This window comes from Lingula anatina, chromosome 3, assembly GCF_051362555.1.
Source record: "Lingula anatina isolate TDL-2025a chromosome 3, LinAna3.0, whole genome shotgun sequence".
Taxonomy (NCBI): domain Eukaryota; kingdom Metazoa; phylum Brachiopoda; class Lingulata; order Lingulida; family Lingulidae; genus Lingula; species Lingula anatina.
Window position 1 is genome coordinate 4,123,001 of NC_141769.1, and position 14,499 is coordinate 4,137,499.

A 14,499-nucleotide genomic window follows, 5' to 3' on the forward strand; every position below is an offset into this window, starting at 1 on the left:
CTGTAAACTGCCCTTCTCTGCATTACTCATATTTTCAAAGTTTCAAATTTTCATTCATAGTGACAGGTAAATCAGTTGCCAACATTTCATTTTTCTAACTATAGGGGTAGGTAGCAGAAGTAACGCTGTTAAAAAAGAATACATTGCCTTAAGGGAGGGACACGTTCTACATGTAAATCACTTTAAGATTCTGAAGGACCCATGCTTATTCATAATGACAGGTTTATTAATCCCGACGCCTCGGCTAGGGAGCAGAAATTGCGCTGTAAGATATAAAGAATTAATCAAGAACTACACTATGGCTAAAATTCCAAACTGCCTGTCCACAAACCTAATGGCAGCTTTATCTATCCCCCAGGTTGCATGTTTTCCTATCTCTGGTGGTCTGAGAGTACATAGCAGAAATAACGTTGCAAAAAAAAAAGGTCTATGGGAAGGTAAACGAAATTACCACTTTTAAAAAGTAAAGAAATCACTAAACACTTTGAGAGAAATGAACGACTGGGTTGTTATCGGTGTTTGCGAACTTACGTTACAAATGCGTTCAGACCACCCCCTGTGCTTGTAAATTGGTGTCTTTTATCTTTTATTGTTACGCATTGTAGTTACAACACTGTTATACTTTTCCTTTTTTTTCTTAATTACTTTCCATGACTGTTTGGTTCCAGTTTCGCCTTTTTTTCAGTTCTATATTTTCTTCAATAGTAAATTATTATCTACAGGTCCAAGTATGACGCACATAACGAAAGATACCTTTGTCAACAATGCACACGAGTAATGTATTTATCAGGCACATGAGTACTTATACGTAACTTGATTATTAATTAATATAAGGCCACGAGAGACGTTAGAAGGCGACGCGACACCACCCTCTTCAAGGCCGCAACCGTCTGTAAAGAAAACACGAAAAACTTATGGTAGGCGTTTTTATATCCATTAAGAGGACTATTTCACGCTCATGTATATGCAATTTTTAGTGACTTCTATCGTTTTCATATTCCTACTACGAAGTGTGAACTAGGCACTTCATACAGTGTAGTTCCTACCCGTGCTTCGTCGTTTACGGAATCACCGAACTAGATATCGATTTCAAGAGCCCATACAAGTATTAGACAACAGTACTTCAACTGTGATTACGTGTTTGTTTTGATATTTACCTTTTGAAATTTCGATATTCAGCAAAATTCACGCTTAAGGTACGTAAGTCACGCTCAACATAAGTCATGTTTTTTTCCCTTTCTACTGTATGTACGCTATTGACAACCGAGTTCAGTGTTGACAAGTTTTATGTTTAGCATGGCTTTGCAATCTACACCGTTTACATGAACCAAAACTGCTATCGGCAATGTTAAATGTGGTCACCTAATAAGTAGCTATCTACTGTAATATCGGAAATGTGCCAGCAATTGTCCTACTGCTCTAATCAATAGACAGGGGGCGTCACACCGGAATTGTACACAATAATAATAATAATAATAATAATAATAATAATTGGGATGATGACTAACATCTGCAGTAATACCCAGGGCAACAACCCTGGGGTGTAGGAGTTTTACAAAAAAAAAAAAAAAAAAAAAAAAAAAAACGCATCAAAAATACATCATGTTACAAAAAAATGTTATCAGTAAATTAAAAGCTTTAAAACAGTATGGACCAATGTCTTGAGAACCTAAAAAGACTTTTCGTGATAAAATATCTATTAATATGCTCTGTTTGAACTTTTGACAAGTTACTTCATATTTCTTTCCTGAAGCAAATAGCAATTCCTTCACATTTTTAAAGTTTTGTATAAAATTCTGAAACAAAGTGTCTCTGCTGAGGTTATATTAGCGGCAGGGTTATCATCCTTATCTAACCCCGGGAAAACTATTCTGTGAGCTATTTGTAGGATTATCGCTTCTTACGTTAAAACTAGGACACTGGGGGTCAGATGAGTTTTGTACAGACTTCGGTTGAAGGGCGTACTCTTTCTGGTTAGTTCTGTTTGTTGAAGATTCATGCCAATTCACCGTATAGATCTTAAAGGGAAAATAAGTATTATTACTGATGTCATATATACTGATGCCATATACCGGGGTATAATCCAATTATATATGACATCTGTAAAGTAGCTCTTCAGAGATGTATCAGAAATAATACTTATTTTTTTAGTTCTTTTTGTTGAAATGAGTAACATCGGGGGCAAATGTAAACACCTGTCACACGTTTTTAATGCCCACTCTCTTGATTACTAGAATAAAATATTTACAAAAATATGTACCCCTAGCCAAAAAAAGTGTCATCGCTGTCGCCATGCGTAAACTGAAACGTACAATCATATCATGGATCAATGATCTTTATTCAACTTCTAAAATAATTTTTATCACAAAAATGTACTGATTGTGCAATTAGTGAATAAGCTAACCGTAGTAAAAAATCAAAGTCACATTTTGGTATTTTGTACAGTATCTTCTGGATTGGAGGACGCACGTTACTGTTACGTTTTGCGCAGTGATGGCTCTCCACATACGGGAAGGGCAAAGATAGAACGAGATCATATTTGTTATCGGGGTCATGCCTCAGTTATCTATTTCGGAAGATATCCCATACTTTTTAATGAGGTGCTGATCTAGGGATTGAGTTGGTCATTGGGTGCTTGGATCTGGTTCGCGTATATGTAAATCCAGGCTACAATTGCTTTGGCTGTACGTAGAGTAGCATTATCACGCCGAAACAAAAAAGTGGTCATGACCTCAAAGATGCATAATTCTGATGTTATTTCCATGTCCTATTACGTATTACGTATTGATTAAATGATACATGATTTTTCCTCTGGACGTACATGTGCCTACTAGGGATACTGTTTACATGTAGCCTAAAGATTGACGTAACTGCAAATGGTTACTTAACAATACAATAGCGTTTTTGTGAGCACTTTCTTCAACAGTCACAGTAAGAAAAATTGCAGTGCAGCTAGCTCTTTGTTTAATTTTTAATCTGTTACATGTATGTAATGCTCTATAAGATAAAGAGAATATACGTGTACAAACTACCCCATAGGTACCTCGGTGTTCTGATTCGTTGGTGAACTCTACAAACACAGCGAGGACATTTGTGGATGCTATAGACCCAGGCCAGTCCATAGGTTGCCTCACCGAAAATACTGCACCATCATTCACCTTGTGGAAGACAGGACTGGGTAACAGGGTGATAAGGTGTGTAGTTATTTCACCAAAGGTAGAGCTCATATATTTAGACAAACGCTGTTTTAATGGAAAGGGAATGTACAGCAGCTGAGGTTCGTTACCCTAGGTTCTAGATTTCGATTATGCCAGCTCGATCTCGTTTTCATATAAAACCCACACCAGCAATACAGTGCTATACATGTACAGTGACCTTACACTCAGGGTACTGTTCGTTTGCACTATTTGTATTGTACCAGGTGACGTACAAACATGTTGTAAATTTATATAATAGTAAAAATAGTACATTATGCAGGCCCGTAGCCAATTTCAAAAGGGGGGTTCTTTTTCTGAAAAGTGGACCTTTTCCCATAAAAACGTCATGTACCTAGTTCAAATTTTACCCAGAGTGGACCTTTTCCCAGCAAAAAGGCCGGTTCTTTCGAACCTTCCCCCCGAACCCCCCTGGCTACGGGCCTGTTATATGGCACTGTAAATATTGACGATTTTTAGTATTGTGCATTCCATATGTGTGCGTTCCATATGTTCGGACCCTTTCTTATTCTATTTGATAAACCCAACCTAAAATTGGAGTTATTTTACTTCCAGGAATTTTTTTTATCTAACTGTAAATTTCAGACGTTTCCCTGATTTAAATTTTTACGCTAGCTCCTTTGTTTTTTAGTAGCAATAAAACAGTTGTTAAATCCACAACTTCTACGCAATGATATTTCGGGAGACAACAGTAGTTTAGAATGTGCATCATGGCCCTTTTCGTAATTTTTATTTCTATCTTTTTTATTTAGCATGTCTTCAATATAAATCGAACCCACACCGTTCATTGGTGTAGACAGTGACGGGAAACTTTTCGTTCACGACGAAACAGCCGAGGCTCTACAACAGCACAGTAAACCTGTTGTGGTTATCGCTATTGTGGGCAATGATCGTCGAGGGAAGTCGTACTTAATGAACCGAATGTTGGGCAGACAGTCGGGATTCCCACTCGGTTCCACCACCAATGCCACAACGAAGGGTACTTATATATTTTGAAGATATTTTAGTAAATTTGTATATCGACTGGCTGTTGAAGTCTCTCTCTCTCTCTCTCTCTCTCTCTCTCTCTCTCTCTGAATTATTTGTCTAAAAAATCGAAAGTCGGCCACACACTTATTTAGGTATTTGGGCCTGGTTGACTGACCATCCCACCAGATCAAACGAACACCTGCTGTTACTGGACACTGAGGGTCTGTCCCATGCCACAGACGGCGACGAGAACCGGGACATTCAGATCTTTGTTCTGTCTGTTATCCTCAGCAGTACCCTGATCTACAACTGCCAGGGTGTCATAGATGAGAGCTGTTTAGAACTTCTAGAGTATCCTTTTTTAATGATAATTCTTTTTTCATCTGACTTCTCTATTTATTATAATTTATGGGGGGTTAAAAAGTAAAAAAAAAAAAATGATAATCTAACCTACAATGTAAAGGGCACTGGGGTAGTAAAATTGCTTTGTTGTCTCTTGTTAACTGCGATAACAGCAAGATTTATATAGAAATAATAAATTATGAAATTATGAAATTATGAATTAGTTTGAAAGTTTTGAAAGCTAACAGTTCATACAGCTTAGTATCTAGGCTCTCTGAGCATTTGGTCCTCTGAGTTGACGATGAAGGAAATGTTAGAAATATGGATCGGATTTTCCCTGCGCTGTATTTCGTAGTTAGAGACTTCATGCTGGAATTGGAGATCGACGGACAGCCGTGTACCCCAACAACCTACTTGGAGCATTGCCTCAAAGAGAATGGAGGGCTCGCAGAGAAAACGCAGTTGCGGAACAATTTCCGTGACAAACTGAAATCCTACTCTCCGAACAGGTACTGCTTTCGTTGACTCTTCATCGTGTCTAATGTAAAACCCCTAGCCTGTTTCACCGGTCTTGCGACCACCTGTAGAACGAATTTTGCCGAATCTCCCTTTTTCATTGTTTCTTACGCATTAAGGCTCGTAAAAAAGTTTATTGTTTCGAAAGAAACTGCATACACGATGACATTCTAACTTCAGGGCCTAGAATTGCTATGTCTCACAAGTGAAACAGGCTTAGCCTATTTTTGAAGTTTTAACTCTCTTAAGTTTTAATTCGCTCTTATTCAAAACAGGCCCGGTTTTGTTCTCCCCCGGTCAGTGACTGAGGACGAGGCCCTGAGGCAGGTGGACCAGGTCCCGGAGGATTAACTTAAACCCGCCTTTGTGGACGGTGTCACACAGCTTATGTCCACCATCCACGCGCAAAGTGAGCCAAAGAAGGTCCGTGGGGAGCGGATGAACAGTAGACGTAAGTGTCCAAGTAATACGTATAATAAGCGGGCCAATGGAATCTGATTTTAAAAAGCTAGTACAAACTTGTCTTCATTTTTGCTGTACCTGTAACTGTTTAATCATGATCATCTCTAATTGATAATCTCTCTCTCACCCCCTCTCTTTTTTATTTGATGATTAACCTATATCGAAAACTAGGTTATGATAGAATTTGTGTTGAAAAAGATGGATTTTTACTTATCATCATTATCACCATCATCATTATCATCAACATGAAGTACCATGCCACAAGCCTTTATTTTTCTTTGTCTTTATCAATTTTTAGGGGATTGCTGACCGTATCTGTTTCGAATCAGTGTGTTATGCTATCTAGCACGTGTCTTCTCTCTTTGAGTGCTTTCCCAGAGATTTAGATCGATCTAAAGATTAAGTTTTAGATCGACCTAACTCCCTGGAGGTTCACGCTAAATTGCAGTCAGCCGAGCGGACACCATAGTTAATTACCCCCTTACAGCGTTCAGTAGGCGGGGCAGACACTTAAGCCGGCCAAGCTGACAGTAATCTAGTGAGACTCCCCACAGGGATAGATCGATCTAAAAATCTATGGAAATGGGGTGTTTGTCTTCCACTTCTTTCCCCCAAATATTTCATGTGGTTATGCTGGCTTCCAGACCGCCTTTTCTTGCGCAATGTCCAATAAAAGTACATTGTGTCTTTCTTATTGTACCTGTAGTTACACGTGGCCTGATGGTTGTGTGCTGTGTGTTTTAGTATTCCTCTGTAGCACCAAATTTCAAGTGCATTTGATTTATTTTTCATGTTGCTGCTTATGGTCTTTGCTTCGCACCCGTTTATTATTGTAGACCGTATAACTGTTTCTATCACTTTTAATATTGACTTTTGGTTTGGTAAGTGTTGATTGTACTTTTTTAAATGATACCTTTGCTTGTCCAATTCTTGCCTGTATGTATATTTGTTTGGAAGGACTTTTGATTTGGAACGGTTCACTTATTTCAGCTGCGTGTCTTTAACTTTGATGTTATAAATTGTCGAGAGTGGGCTTTGCGCAACTGTCATATATTACTTCTGTCTCATCTGCATTCAATCAAATTCCCATTCGTTCGCTTTCCGTGTTAATGCTGGTCACTAATACTAATCTAGCTTACCATAAAGACTCTGTGGGAGATGGTCCAAAACCTTCCTTAGGTTTGGTGCTGTTTGTCTATATGATCATTGTGATTTGTACTCCCAGCTCATTTTCATCTCAAAAATGCCAACATGTTGACCTCTGATATTTGTAGGATGATTTCCAGTTTTCATATTTGTTCTTTTTTTTTTTTTTCGTTCCATGTTCCGATGGTACATGTACATGTCATTCTATTCTTTTGTTTGCAGTAAGTGCGCTCCACAGTAGCTTTATGACGTTCGGGTTTCTCGTTGTCTTCTGCAATTGGTTCTAGGCATTTGGCTCAAATACAGCTTATTCGCCCTTTGACAGGTCTTATTCTTCGTCCTGCTGGGTGAGCATCCACCTTCCTCACATTGTCAAAGCAAAGTGAGGGAACCGGCTAAGTCGCCGATCACGAACAGGCAGCTCTGCTCGAAATTTCACCGAACATGTCCAATTTACCTAATTTACTTAACATTCCCATTGGTGAAGTAACTCTTAAAATTGAAGGAGATGCTTAAATACAATGCTATTTTATTTTAGATCTGGTTTTAGATCGCCCGTAATTGCGTCCTGGCCTTTCGCCAAGATAAGATCCCATCTGTGGAGAATGCTGTGGTAGCTGTTCGCCAGGCGGAGTGCCTGAAGGCAGTAGAGATGGCGCTGCAGGTCTACAAAGTTGCAATGCAAGACACTGTTGAGGAGCTGCCGCTCGCAGAAAATGAGCTTGAAGGAAGGCACAGACACTATTTCGATAACTATGCCGAGAAAGCATTTGCAGAGTACGCCATCTTTGATGATGATGGATAATTTTACAATCGCATGAAGGTGCGTTGCGCTCTCTCTCTCAATTTATTATATTTTATGTTTAACCAATTAAGCTCTGTCAAAACTAATGTAAACCATACCTCGTATGTTATACATGTATGTGTTATAAACCTACAGTTTGCACAAAAGTATACGGCTTTATTATATATATTCTTATTTTTATTCATTTTCATTTTCTTTTCATGGACTCGTCGCAAGATGTGGCTTCTTAAATATTTTACTGGAATAATTCCAGACAGACGTCGAAAAGGAGTTCACCATGATCAGTCAAAACAACGAATCAGATGCCTTTCGACTGTACAGAGAAATGTTGGATGTTCTCTTTACCAGCATCGTACAGCCAAAGATCGACGAAAAAAAATACTCTCATTCCGACGGCCATTTTGACTTCATCCAAGACTTACAGAAGGTCTTTGTCCTCTACGACCAGTATCCTAAGAAGGGCCCCGCCTACTGCACCCGCCAGGTGAGGGAAGACTTCGAGAACGAGAAGCAGACCCAGACCCAGCTGATTCACCAAACTGCAGGGGCGGTAGCCAAGAAAGAGCAGGAGATGGCGACTGAGCGCGTCCTTATTGAGATGGAGAAACAGCAGAACGCCGAGACAGAGCAGGCCTTGATGGAAACGCTGAGAAAGATAGAAACTAACCGTGAGCAAAGTATGAGAAGACTGGAACAGGAGAGGAGCGAATTGAGGGAGCGGTATGAAGTAAGAATTCGGAGAGGGAACAGCGAGCAGCAACGTGAAATACAAATTAAAGAAGGAGAAGTGCTGAGAATTACCACAGAATTGAAAGACCGCGTGCGTTTGAACCAGGAACAATTAGATGCCCACGGAAACCGCACAAATCAAAATGCTGACCAGATAAGGATTCTTCTACAGCAAAAGAGAAATCTCGAAGAAGGGCTTCGACACGTTCAGAACAGAGGGGGAGGAAGTGGTGGTAAGTGCTCCCTTAACAAACGCGCTGGCTTTTCTGGAAAATTCAGTGCGAAAAATAAAACAATGTAGAGTGCCAATATGTTTTCGAATAATTATATCCCACCGTCATATTTAACATTTTGTATTTATATAATATTTGTAACGACTACAACTATGCTTTTGCATATATCATCTGCCTCTTTGTAGGTTTTGCTGTGATGTGACGAGTTGCAGTTACTATTTCGTGGTTATTCACTGAACGCTGCTGTGAAAAATCTCATTTTTATCACCTGTGCAAAACATCAGAGATTCAAAATGAGCATATATAATCGACTGGAATATAGACTAAAGAAGAATGAGGAGAGAGGATGAGATGAGAGAAGTTCCAAAAAAATGAATGGAAATGCATACGAATTTATCTTTACAGACGATAAAAGATCAATATACGATGAAGTACATTGTTACTATCAACAGGAACTTATTTATAGATTTTAAAATCTTTTTCTACTCTTTTTTCCTTTTTTTCGTGGCCGATTTACTATTTGCACAATGAATCTGTGACTAAATGTAGTATGAAGTGAACTGTTTTATTAAAATATATCCATATTTTTAGTTGTATGTTTGTTTATAAAGTTATAGAAAGTAGATGTATAAATGTGAATGAGAAAAAAGACATTACACACCCGCTACTTGGACTGGTCTGGTCTAGGACCCTTAACTACATGTATCATTAGCAAAGTATCATGGGCTTAGCTGCTGCAAATTGCTGCAATATTGCTGCAACTTGCAAATCTGCAACAAAGCTGCAATATGACTGCATACTACATGTAGAAGCAATAAAATCTGTCTTGCAATCTCCAGCAAACTTGTTACCGCAGACTTAAAGTTTGCAGCAATATTGCTTCAAACTTTTCATTTTACTAAGGGCAGGTGTATATAAGCAAAAAAAAACTCCCCATCCACATTGCTTCTATCTTCTCTGTTACACTGAGAGGATCTAACCACGTCACTGTAGTTTGCAAATTTTATTATGCGTTTAGTTTGCTTGTATAGGATTAAGTATTTATTCCCAGTGGTTCCACATCCTTATTACTTTTATTATACACATCTGACGATTAACAAGAGTGTATCCTTGAATATTTTAAGGAAATCCAATATGACAAGTCATAGGATACATTGCTTCTTACAATTACAAGACAGTACAAACAAATTAGACCTAGACTTCTTAACAAGGATGTGGAGCCGGTGTACTATTCAGAGTTTTAACCACAGAGTATCTGTTCTAGATGTGATGGACCCGGATGACACCATTTACTTTTCTTAAAGGGGTATTTAACAGTTTGATGATATATCTTTAGCTGAGATTGGCCCACCGCTCGTCCAGAGCCTGTCTCAGCTCATTCAGTGTAGTCAGCTGAACATTTGTCCTCCTTACAGCACAGTTTATAGCATCCCAACAGTGTTCTGTGTGATTCAAATAGAGAGAAGAAAATGCAGGTCAGTCTACTTACTCAGTTTAGTGGTTATTGGAAATTTGTTGTATTTTGCAAGAAAGATGAGCTGGAGCAATACCATGATGACCAGAAGGAGCTACATCATACATGGCACCATTTCTGTCGGCGGAACTTGTATTTAGACGCTGGCATTGAGTAATGCTTGGCAGCCCAAAAGGTAGAAAAAACTACAGCAAACTTCTCCCGAACTTGACAAGAAACGTGGGAGTCTACAAACAATACTTAATTCAAAGATATAACCTCATTTCATCAGAAACCTAGACATGCCGTATCCTCAAAAGACACCACGCACGCCCTTGGACATTAGAATGAGGTATTGCCACATGCACCCATCCAAATGCTTGGAAAATTACTTGCATTGCAACTGCAAACGCTACTGGCTCTGCCGAAATAGTAAGCACAGACGTGACCTGCTGCCATTCTGCTCAGATATTTTATACGAGGTATAATTACTCATGGGAATTTCAACCGCAACTTGAAAATGGTTATGGGCCATTGCTTTGCTACCAGTAGCTATATCAAATGTTTTGTGAGATTTATGACAGTAAACGTTGCAGTGAAATTATTTACTATAATGTCCAAACTAGCCCATTATTTTCAGCAGGGTGAGAGCAACGGCCTATACCAGTCACAGCTGGCTGTAAACAAAGTGAACAAAACGTTTGTGAAACCTTTGCTACAGTACCAAGGAGTAGTTACATTAAATGAAGGGATACAGCTGTCATTATAATACAGCATTGCAATAGTCCAACCTGGAAGTTACCAATGAATGTATTACAGTAGCAGCAGATGATTGATTCAGATATTTCCTTATGATGCCAATATTCCGAATGTTGAATAAACAAGACCTTGTGATGTTAGATATCTGTTTGTTACGAACACCATCGCGATGCCTTAGTTTTTTTTATATAAATAACAATGATGTTAAAACTAGGTTAACTGAAAAGGCAGGAATATCTACGCGTATACAAAGTACAAAATAGATCACAATCCAGGCAGTAGACGAACTACTTGTACGGATTGGAATGCAGGCATATCAGCACAAACTTTTTAATAATTTGAGCGTTAGGATGTGCATGAACTAACAAAGTACTACGATGCTTACACATGTATAGCAGTGGGATTCAAATGAAGGGATACAGCTGTCATAATAACATCCAGCATATCTCTCTCTAGGAAACGTTCCACGCGATTCGACCTTCGACGACTTATGATGCCAGTTTCCGCGCACGATTAATTGCTACGTCCCAAATTTTTCTCTGTGGATTGATTCCTGTGTTTTCCTCTAGTTGGTTTAAGAACAGGAGCCAAAGCATTTAACACGGGATTATTTATTTGACCGTGAGTGTGCTTTTGTGAGAGATCGTTGTGGTGTTAACATAGCTGCTAGGACTGGAATTTTTTCGTTTGCCTGAACCAGTGCCATGTACCAGGTTCTTTACAGACTAGGACTCAGCCTTTTTGTAGGCCTACTGTGCCTTACCACTTCTTGCCACGGAGACAAAATTCTCATGCTGCCGTATGGAGCAACTCGCACTTCCAGAGCTATGAATATGGAGAAGTTGGCCTTGATGTTGACTGAACATGGTCATAATGTGACCATGATAGTCAGGGCCGACTACACACCCTGGCGACCCCTACCCGGCGTTGTATTGGAGACGTATAACGTAACTGTCAACGACGGATCACAACTACCTCGGAAATTAGATTTCAAAACAATGATGCGGTTGGTGAAATCCGACATTTTTACTCTAATTCATATAGAATCTGAATCTAATCGCGAAACGTGTAAACACATGTTGTCTGACAAACAACTTATGAGTAATATCAAAAGAGGAACCTTTTCATTGTTCATATTTGATTACTTGGAATTGTGTTCTGCAATTCTTTTGTATCAGTTAAAACTCCCATCTGTCATGTACTCAAACTATGGATTAACGGGTTTGTGGATTGCAAATCAGAATCCCTTAAATCCAGCCACGACCCTTATGGAAGGCGCAGACTTTACAAACAATATGAACTACATGGAGCGCTTCAGAAATACAATGCTTTGGATAGCTGCAAATGCATTTTATAACTACTATTACATTAGAGACATAGAAAATCTACTGTCAACGTTTCTGCCTGATTATAACTTTCCTCCAATTCATCGTTGCTTTGAAAACGTCTCTATAATTATTGCAGCCAATACACATTTTGCCCTTGACTTTCCTAGACCTGTCATGCCTCATATAAAACCAATATCCGGGCTACAGTGGACCCCGCCGCGCCCTCTGTCGTCCGATCTACTTTCTTTTATGTCGTCTGCTCATCATGGGGTTATACTTATGAGTTTTGGATCTATGATGCCGACGTTGGAAGAGGAGACAGCAGAACTATTTGCTAAGGTGAACAATTTACATTTATAGAAATCATTGTGTCTCCAATTGGAAGAATCGTTATTAATGGATTTAAGTGGGGCCTGTTAGTTCCAGCTGCTTGTCCGTAATTATTGTAATTACACTCTTGCTGAAGAGAGTTAAACTTAAGCGTTCGTTTTGGTAGTTAGGCGCCTAACAACCCTTGATATTTTATATGTTATCGATAAACGCATTTTAAGACATGTTCCTTACATGTTATCATCTTTATTAGCACATGCAATTGCTGCAAATTCACAGTGTTTGCCGTGACAGCCATAGCAACGGTCATAGACGTGTATATACAATGTAAACACACACATCGTGGTATATAATTGCCCTTTGACACAAAATATACACACATTGCGCATAATGCATGTAAGCAGATATTACATCTGCACGCTTCTGTGCGTAATCTTTTAATTGCGTACTTAATTAATCAGGTCTATATTTGATAAATATATGGCATATAGTGAATTTCCATCTTGTCATATTGGTTAACTGTGCCACAACTTAATATAATATCTCTTGAATTTTTTACGAAGGTATTTTCCAAGTTTCCACAGAAAGTATTATGGCGATACAAAGGACCTATTCCGCCATCTTTAGGGGAAAACACCAAGATCATGGAGTGGATTCCACAAAACGACATTCTAGCTCACCCCGCCATGAAGCTGTTCATCACGCACTGTGGTATCAGCAGCACGTGGGAGACGCTGTTCCACGCTGTGCCCGTGGTAGCAGTGCCGCTTTTTGCAGACCAGCATCATAATGCAGCTAAATTGGTGAAAAGGGCAAAAATTGGGGTTTTAATCGACTTTCATACAATGACACAGATAGAGCTAGAGGAAGCAATCAACGAGGTACTAACTAATGAGAAATACAAACAAAAAGCGGCAAAGATGTCCGAAATTTTACAAGACGTTCCAATATCAGGAAAGGACGAATTTTTATTCTGGATTGACTACGTGATCCGCCACCGTGGTCCATTATTTCTTCACAATGAGGCGGTTTTCAAACTGTCATGGTACCAATATTACCTTCTAGATATAATCTTGCCATTTGTCGCTGCATTTCTTTGTTTCACCTTTCTGTTGAAGGTTTTCGCTGTATGTATGTTTAAGGCGGCTGTACGAGTAATTAGACTCTTGCTAAAGAGAGTTAAACTTAAGCGTTCGTAATGGTAGTTAGGTGCCAATCAACCCTTGACGTTTTATATGTTGTTGGTAAACGCTTTTTAAGACATGTTCCTTGGATATTATCATCTTTATTAGCACATGTAATTGCTGCAAATTCACAGTATTTGCCGAGACAGCTGAAGCAATGGCCATAGACGTGTATATGCAATGTGAACACACACATCGTAGTATATATTTGCCCTTTGACACCAAACATACATACCTTTCGCATCAGTTTTGCTAGTATATACCGTTTGACAATAAAAGTCTCATGTTAGTAGTATGAAATGGACGCCAGGTTTACTATCGGTGGGTGGATTGTTTGTTTGTTTATTTATTTATTTGTTTATTGGTCTGTCTGTCTGTCTGTCTGTTTGTTTGTTTGTTTGTTTATCTGTCTGTCTGTCTCCTTGCCTGTCTGTCTGTATGTTTGTTTGTTTGTCTGTCTGTCTGTCTGTTTATCTATTTGTCTGTCTGTCTGTTTATCTGTCTGCCTGTTTGCTTGTTTGTTTGTTTGTTTGTTTTTGAGGGAGGGGTATCTATGGCTACCAATGCTTTTTTTAATTAATTTTTTTAACGCCTATTTTTTATGTACAGACGCAGTCTGTACATATAGCCGTCACCTGCGTTTGTCGTTGCCGTCGCCGTCGCCATCGCCGTCGTCGCCGTGCACTCAGAGATAACACGATAAGTGGAATACCGTTTTACTTTTTGTATTCAAACTTAAAGGACTGATGAATATTCATAATACGCGGGGTCAAGTTCGAAAATCAGCATCATCGGGCCATTTTTAGGGAAGTTATGCTGTTTTTTCACTTTTTTCAACATTTTTGCAACACCAATAACACGATAAGTGAAAAACCGTTTTACCATTTGGCTTGAAACTCACGGAACTGATAAATATTCATAATACGCAAGCCAAGTTCGAAAATCACCGTGACCGGGCAATTTTTATGGAAGTTATGCTGTTTTTTTTTTTGTTTTTTTTTCACTTTTTTGATAACACAATATAAGAA

General features: G+C 38.9%; 3 protein-coding genes across 7 annotated transcripts; all 3 read left to right on the forward strand.

Annotated features, from left to right (window-relative positions):
- The first annotated feature begins 831 nt into the window (after nt 1-831).
- On the forward strand, nt 832-5,487 carry LOC112042524 (guanylate-binding protein 4-like). Of its 3 annotated transcripts, none has more exons than XM_087009301.1 (5): nt 832-917; nt 3,040-3,194; nt 4,337-4,535; nt 4,784-5,035; nt 5,318-5,487. In XM_087009301.1, the coding sequence occupies exons 4-5, from the start codon at nt 4,848-4,850 to the stop codon at nt 5,391-5,393; spliced, it is 264 nt and encodes an 87-aa protein (XP_086865427.1). In that variant the 5' UTR covers nt 832-917; nt 3,040-3,194; nt 4,337-4,535; nt 4,784-4,847; the 3' UTR covers nt 5,394-5,487. The 3 variants fall into 3 exon arrangements, with proteins under 3 accessions (XP_086865427.1, XP_013389597.2, XP_086865428.1); XM_013534143.2 differs by lacking the exon at nt 5,318-5,487 and adding an exon at nt 3,968-4,194 and having other exon boundaries at nt 4,784-4,955; XM_087009302.1 differs by lacking the exons at nt 832-917; nt 3,040-3,194 and having other exon boundaries at nt 4,201-4,535.
- Nucleotides 5,488-7,206: 1,719 nt separating this feature from the next.
- Nucleotides 7,207-9,391, forward strand: LOC106166875 (uncharacterized). 2 transcript variants are annotated; one of them, XM_013545540.2, is made up of 3 exons: nt 7,207-7,473; nt 7,709-8,417; nt 8,603-9,391. In XM_013545540.2, the coding sequence occupies exons 1-3, from the start codon at nt 7,468-7,470 to the stop codon at nt 8,617-8,619; spliced, it is 732 nt and encodes a 243-aa protein (XP_013400994.2). In that variant the 5' UTR covers nt 7,207-7,467; the 3' UTR covers nt 8,620-9,391. The 2 variants fall into 2 exon arrangements, with proteins under 2 accessions (XP_013400994.2, XP_013400995.2); XM_013545541.2 differs by having other exon boundaries at nt 7,207-7,427.
- A 1,508-nt stretch (nt 9,392-10,899) lies between these two features.
- On the forward strand, nt 10,900-13,763 carry LOC106156813 (UDP-glucuronosyltransferase 2A3). 2 transcript variants are annotated; one of them, XM_087009989.1, is made up of 3 exons: nt 10,900-11,635; nt 12,125-12,296; nt 12,851-13,763. In XM_087009989.1, exons 1-3 carry the CDS (start codon nt 11,334-11,336, stop codon nt 13,484-13,486), a joined length of 1,110 nt encoding a protein of 369 aa, XP_086866115.1. In that variant the 5' UTR covers nt 10,900-11,333; the 3' UTR covers nt 13,487-13,763. The 2 variants fall into 2 exon arrangements, with proteins under 2 accessions (XP_086866115.1, XP_013387697.2); XM_013532243.2 differs by having other exon boundaries at nt 10,900-12,296.
- Nucleotides 13,764-14,499: the final 736 nt, after the last annotated feature.

Bases quoted from the DNA above. Each gene is read 5' to 3' on its own strand.
- LOC112042524 (XM_013534143.2), top strand. From the start codon at position 4,128: ATGAACCGAATGTTGGGCAGACAGTCGGGATTCCCACTCGGTTCCACC. The intron at 4,195-4,336 runs GTACTTATATAT...ACACTTATTTAG, and splicing joins CACCAATGCCACAACGAAGG to GTATTTGGGCCTGGTTGACT. The intron at 4,536-4,783 runs GTATCCTTTTTT...CAGTTCATACAG, and splicing joins AGCTGTTTAGAACTTCTAGA to CTTAGTATCTAGGCTCTCTG.
- LOC106156813 (XM_013532243.2), top strand. From the start codon at position 11,334: ATGTACCAGGTTCTTTACAGACTAGGACTCAGCCTTTTTGTAGGCCTA. The intron at 12,297-12,850 runs GTGAACAATTTA...TTTTTTACGAAG, and splicing joins CAGCAGAACTATTTGCTAAG to GTATTTTCCAAGTTTCCACA.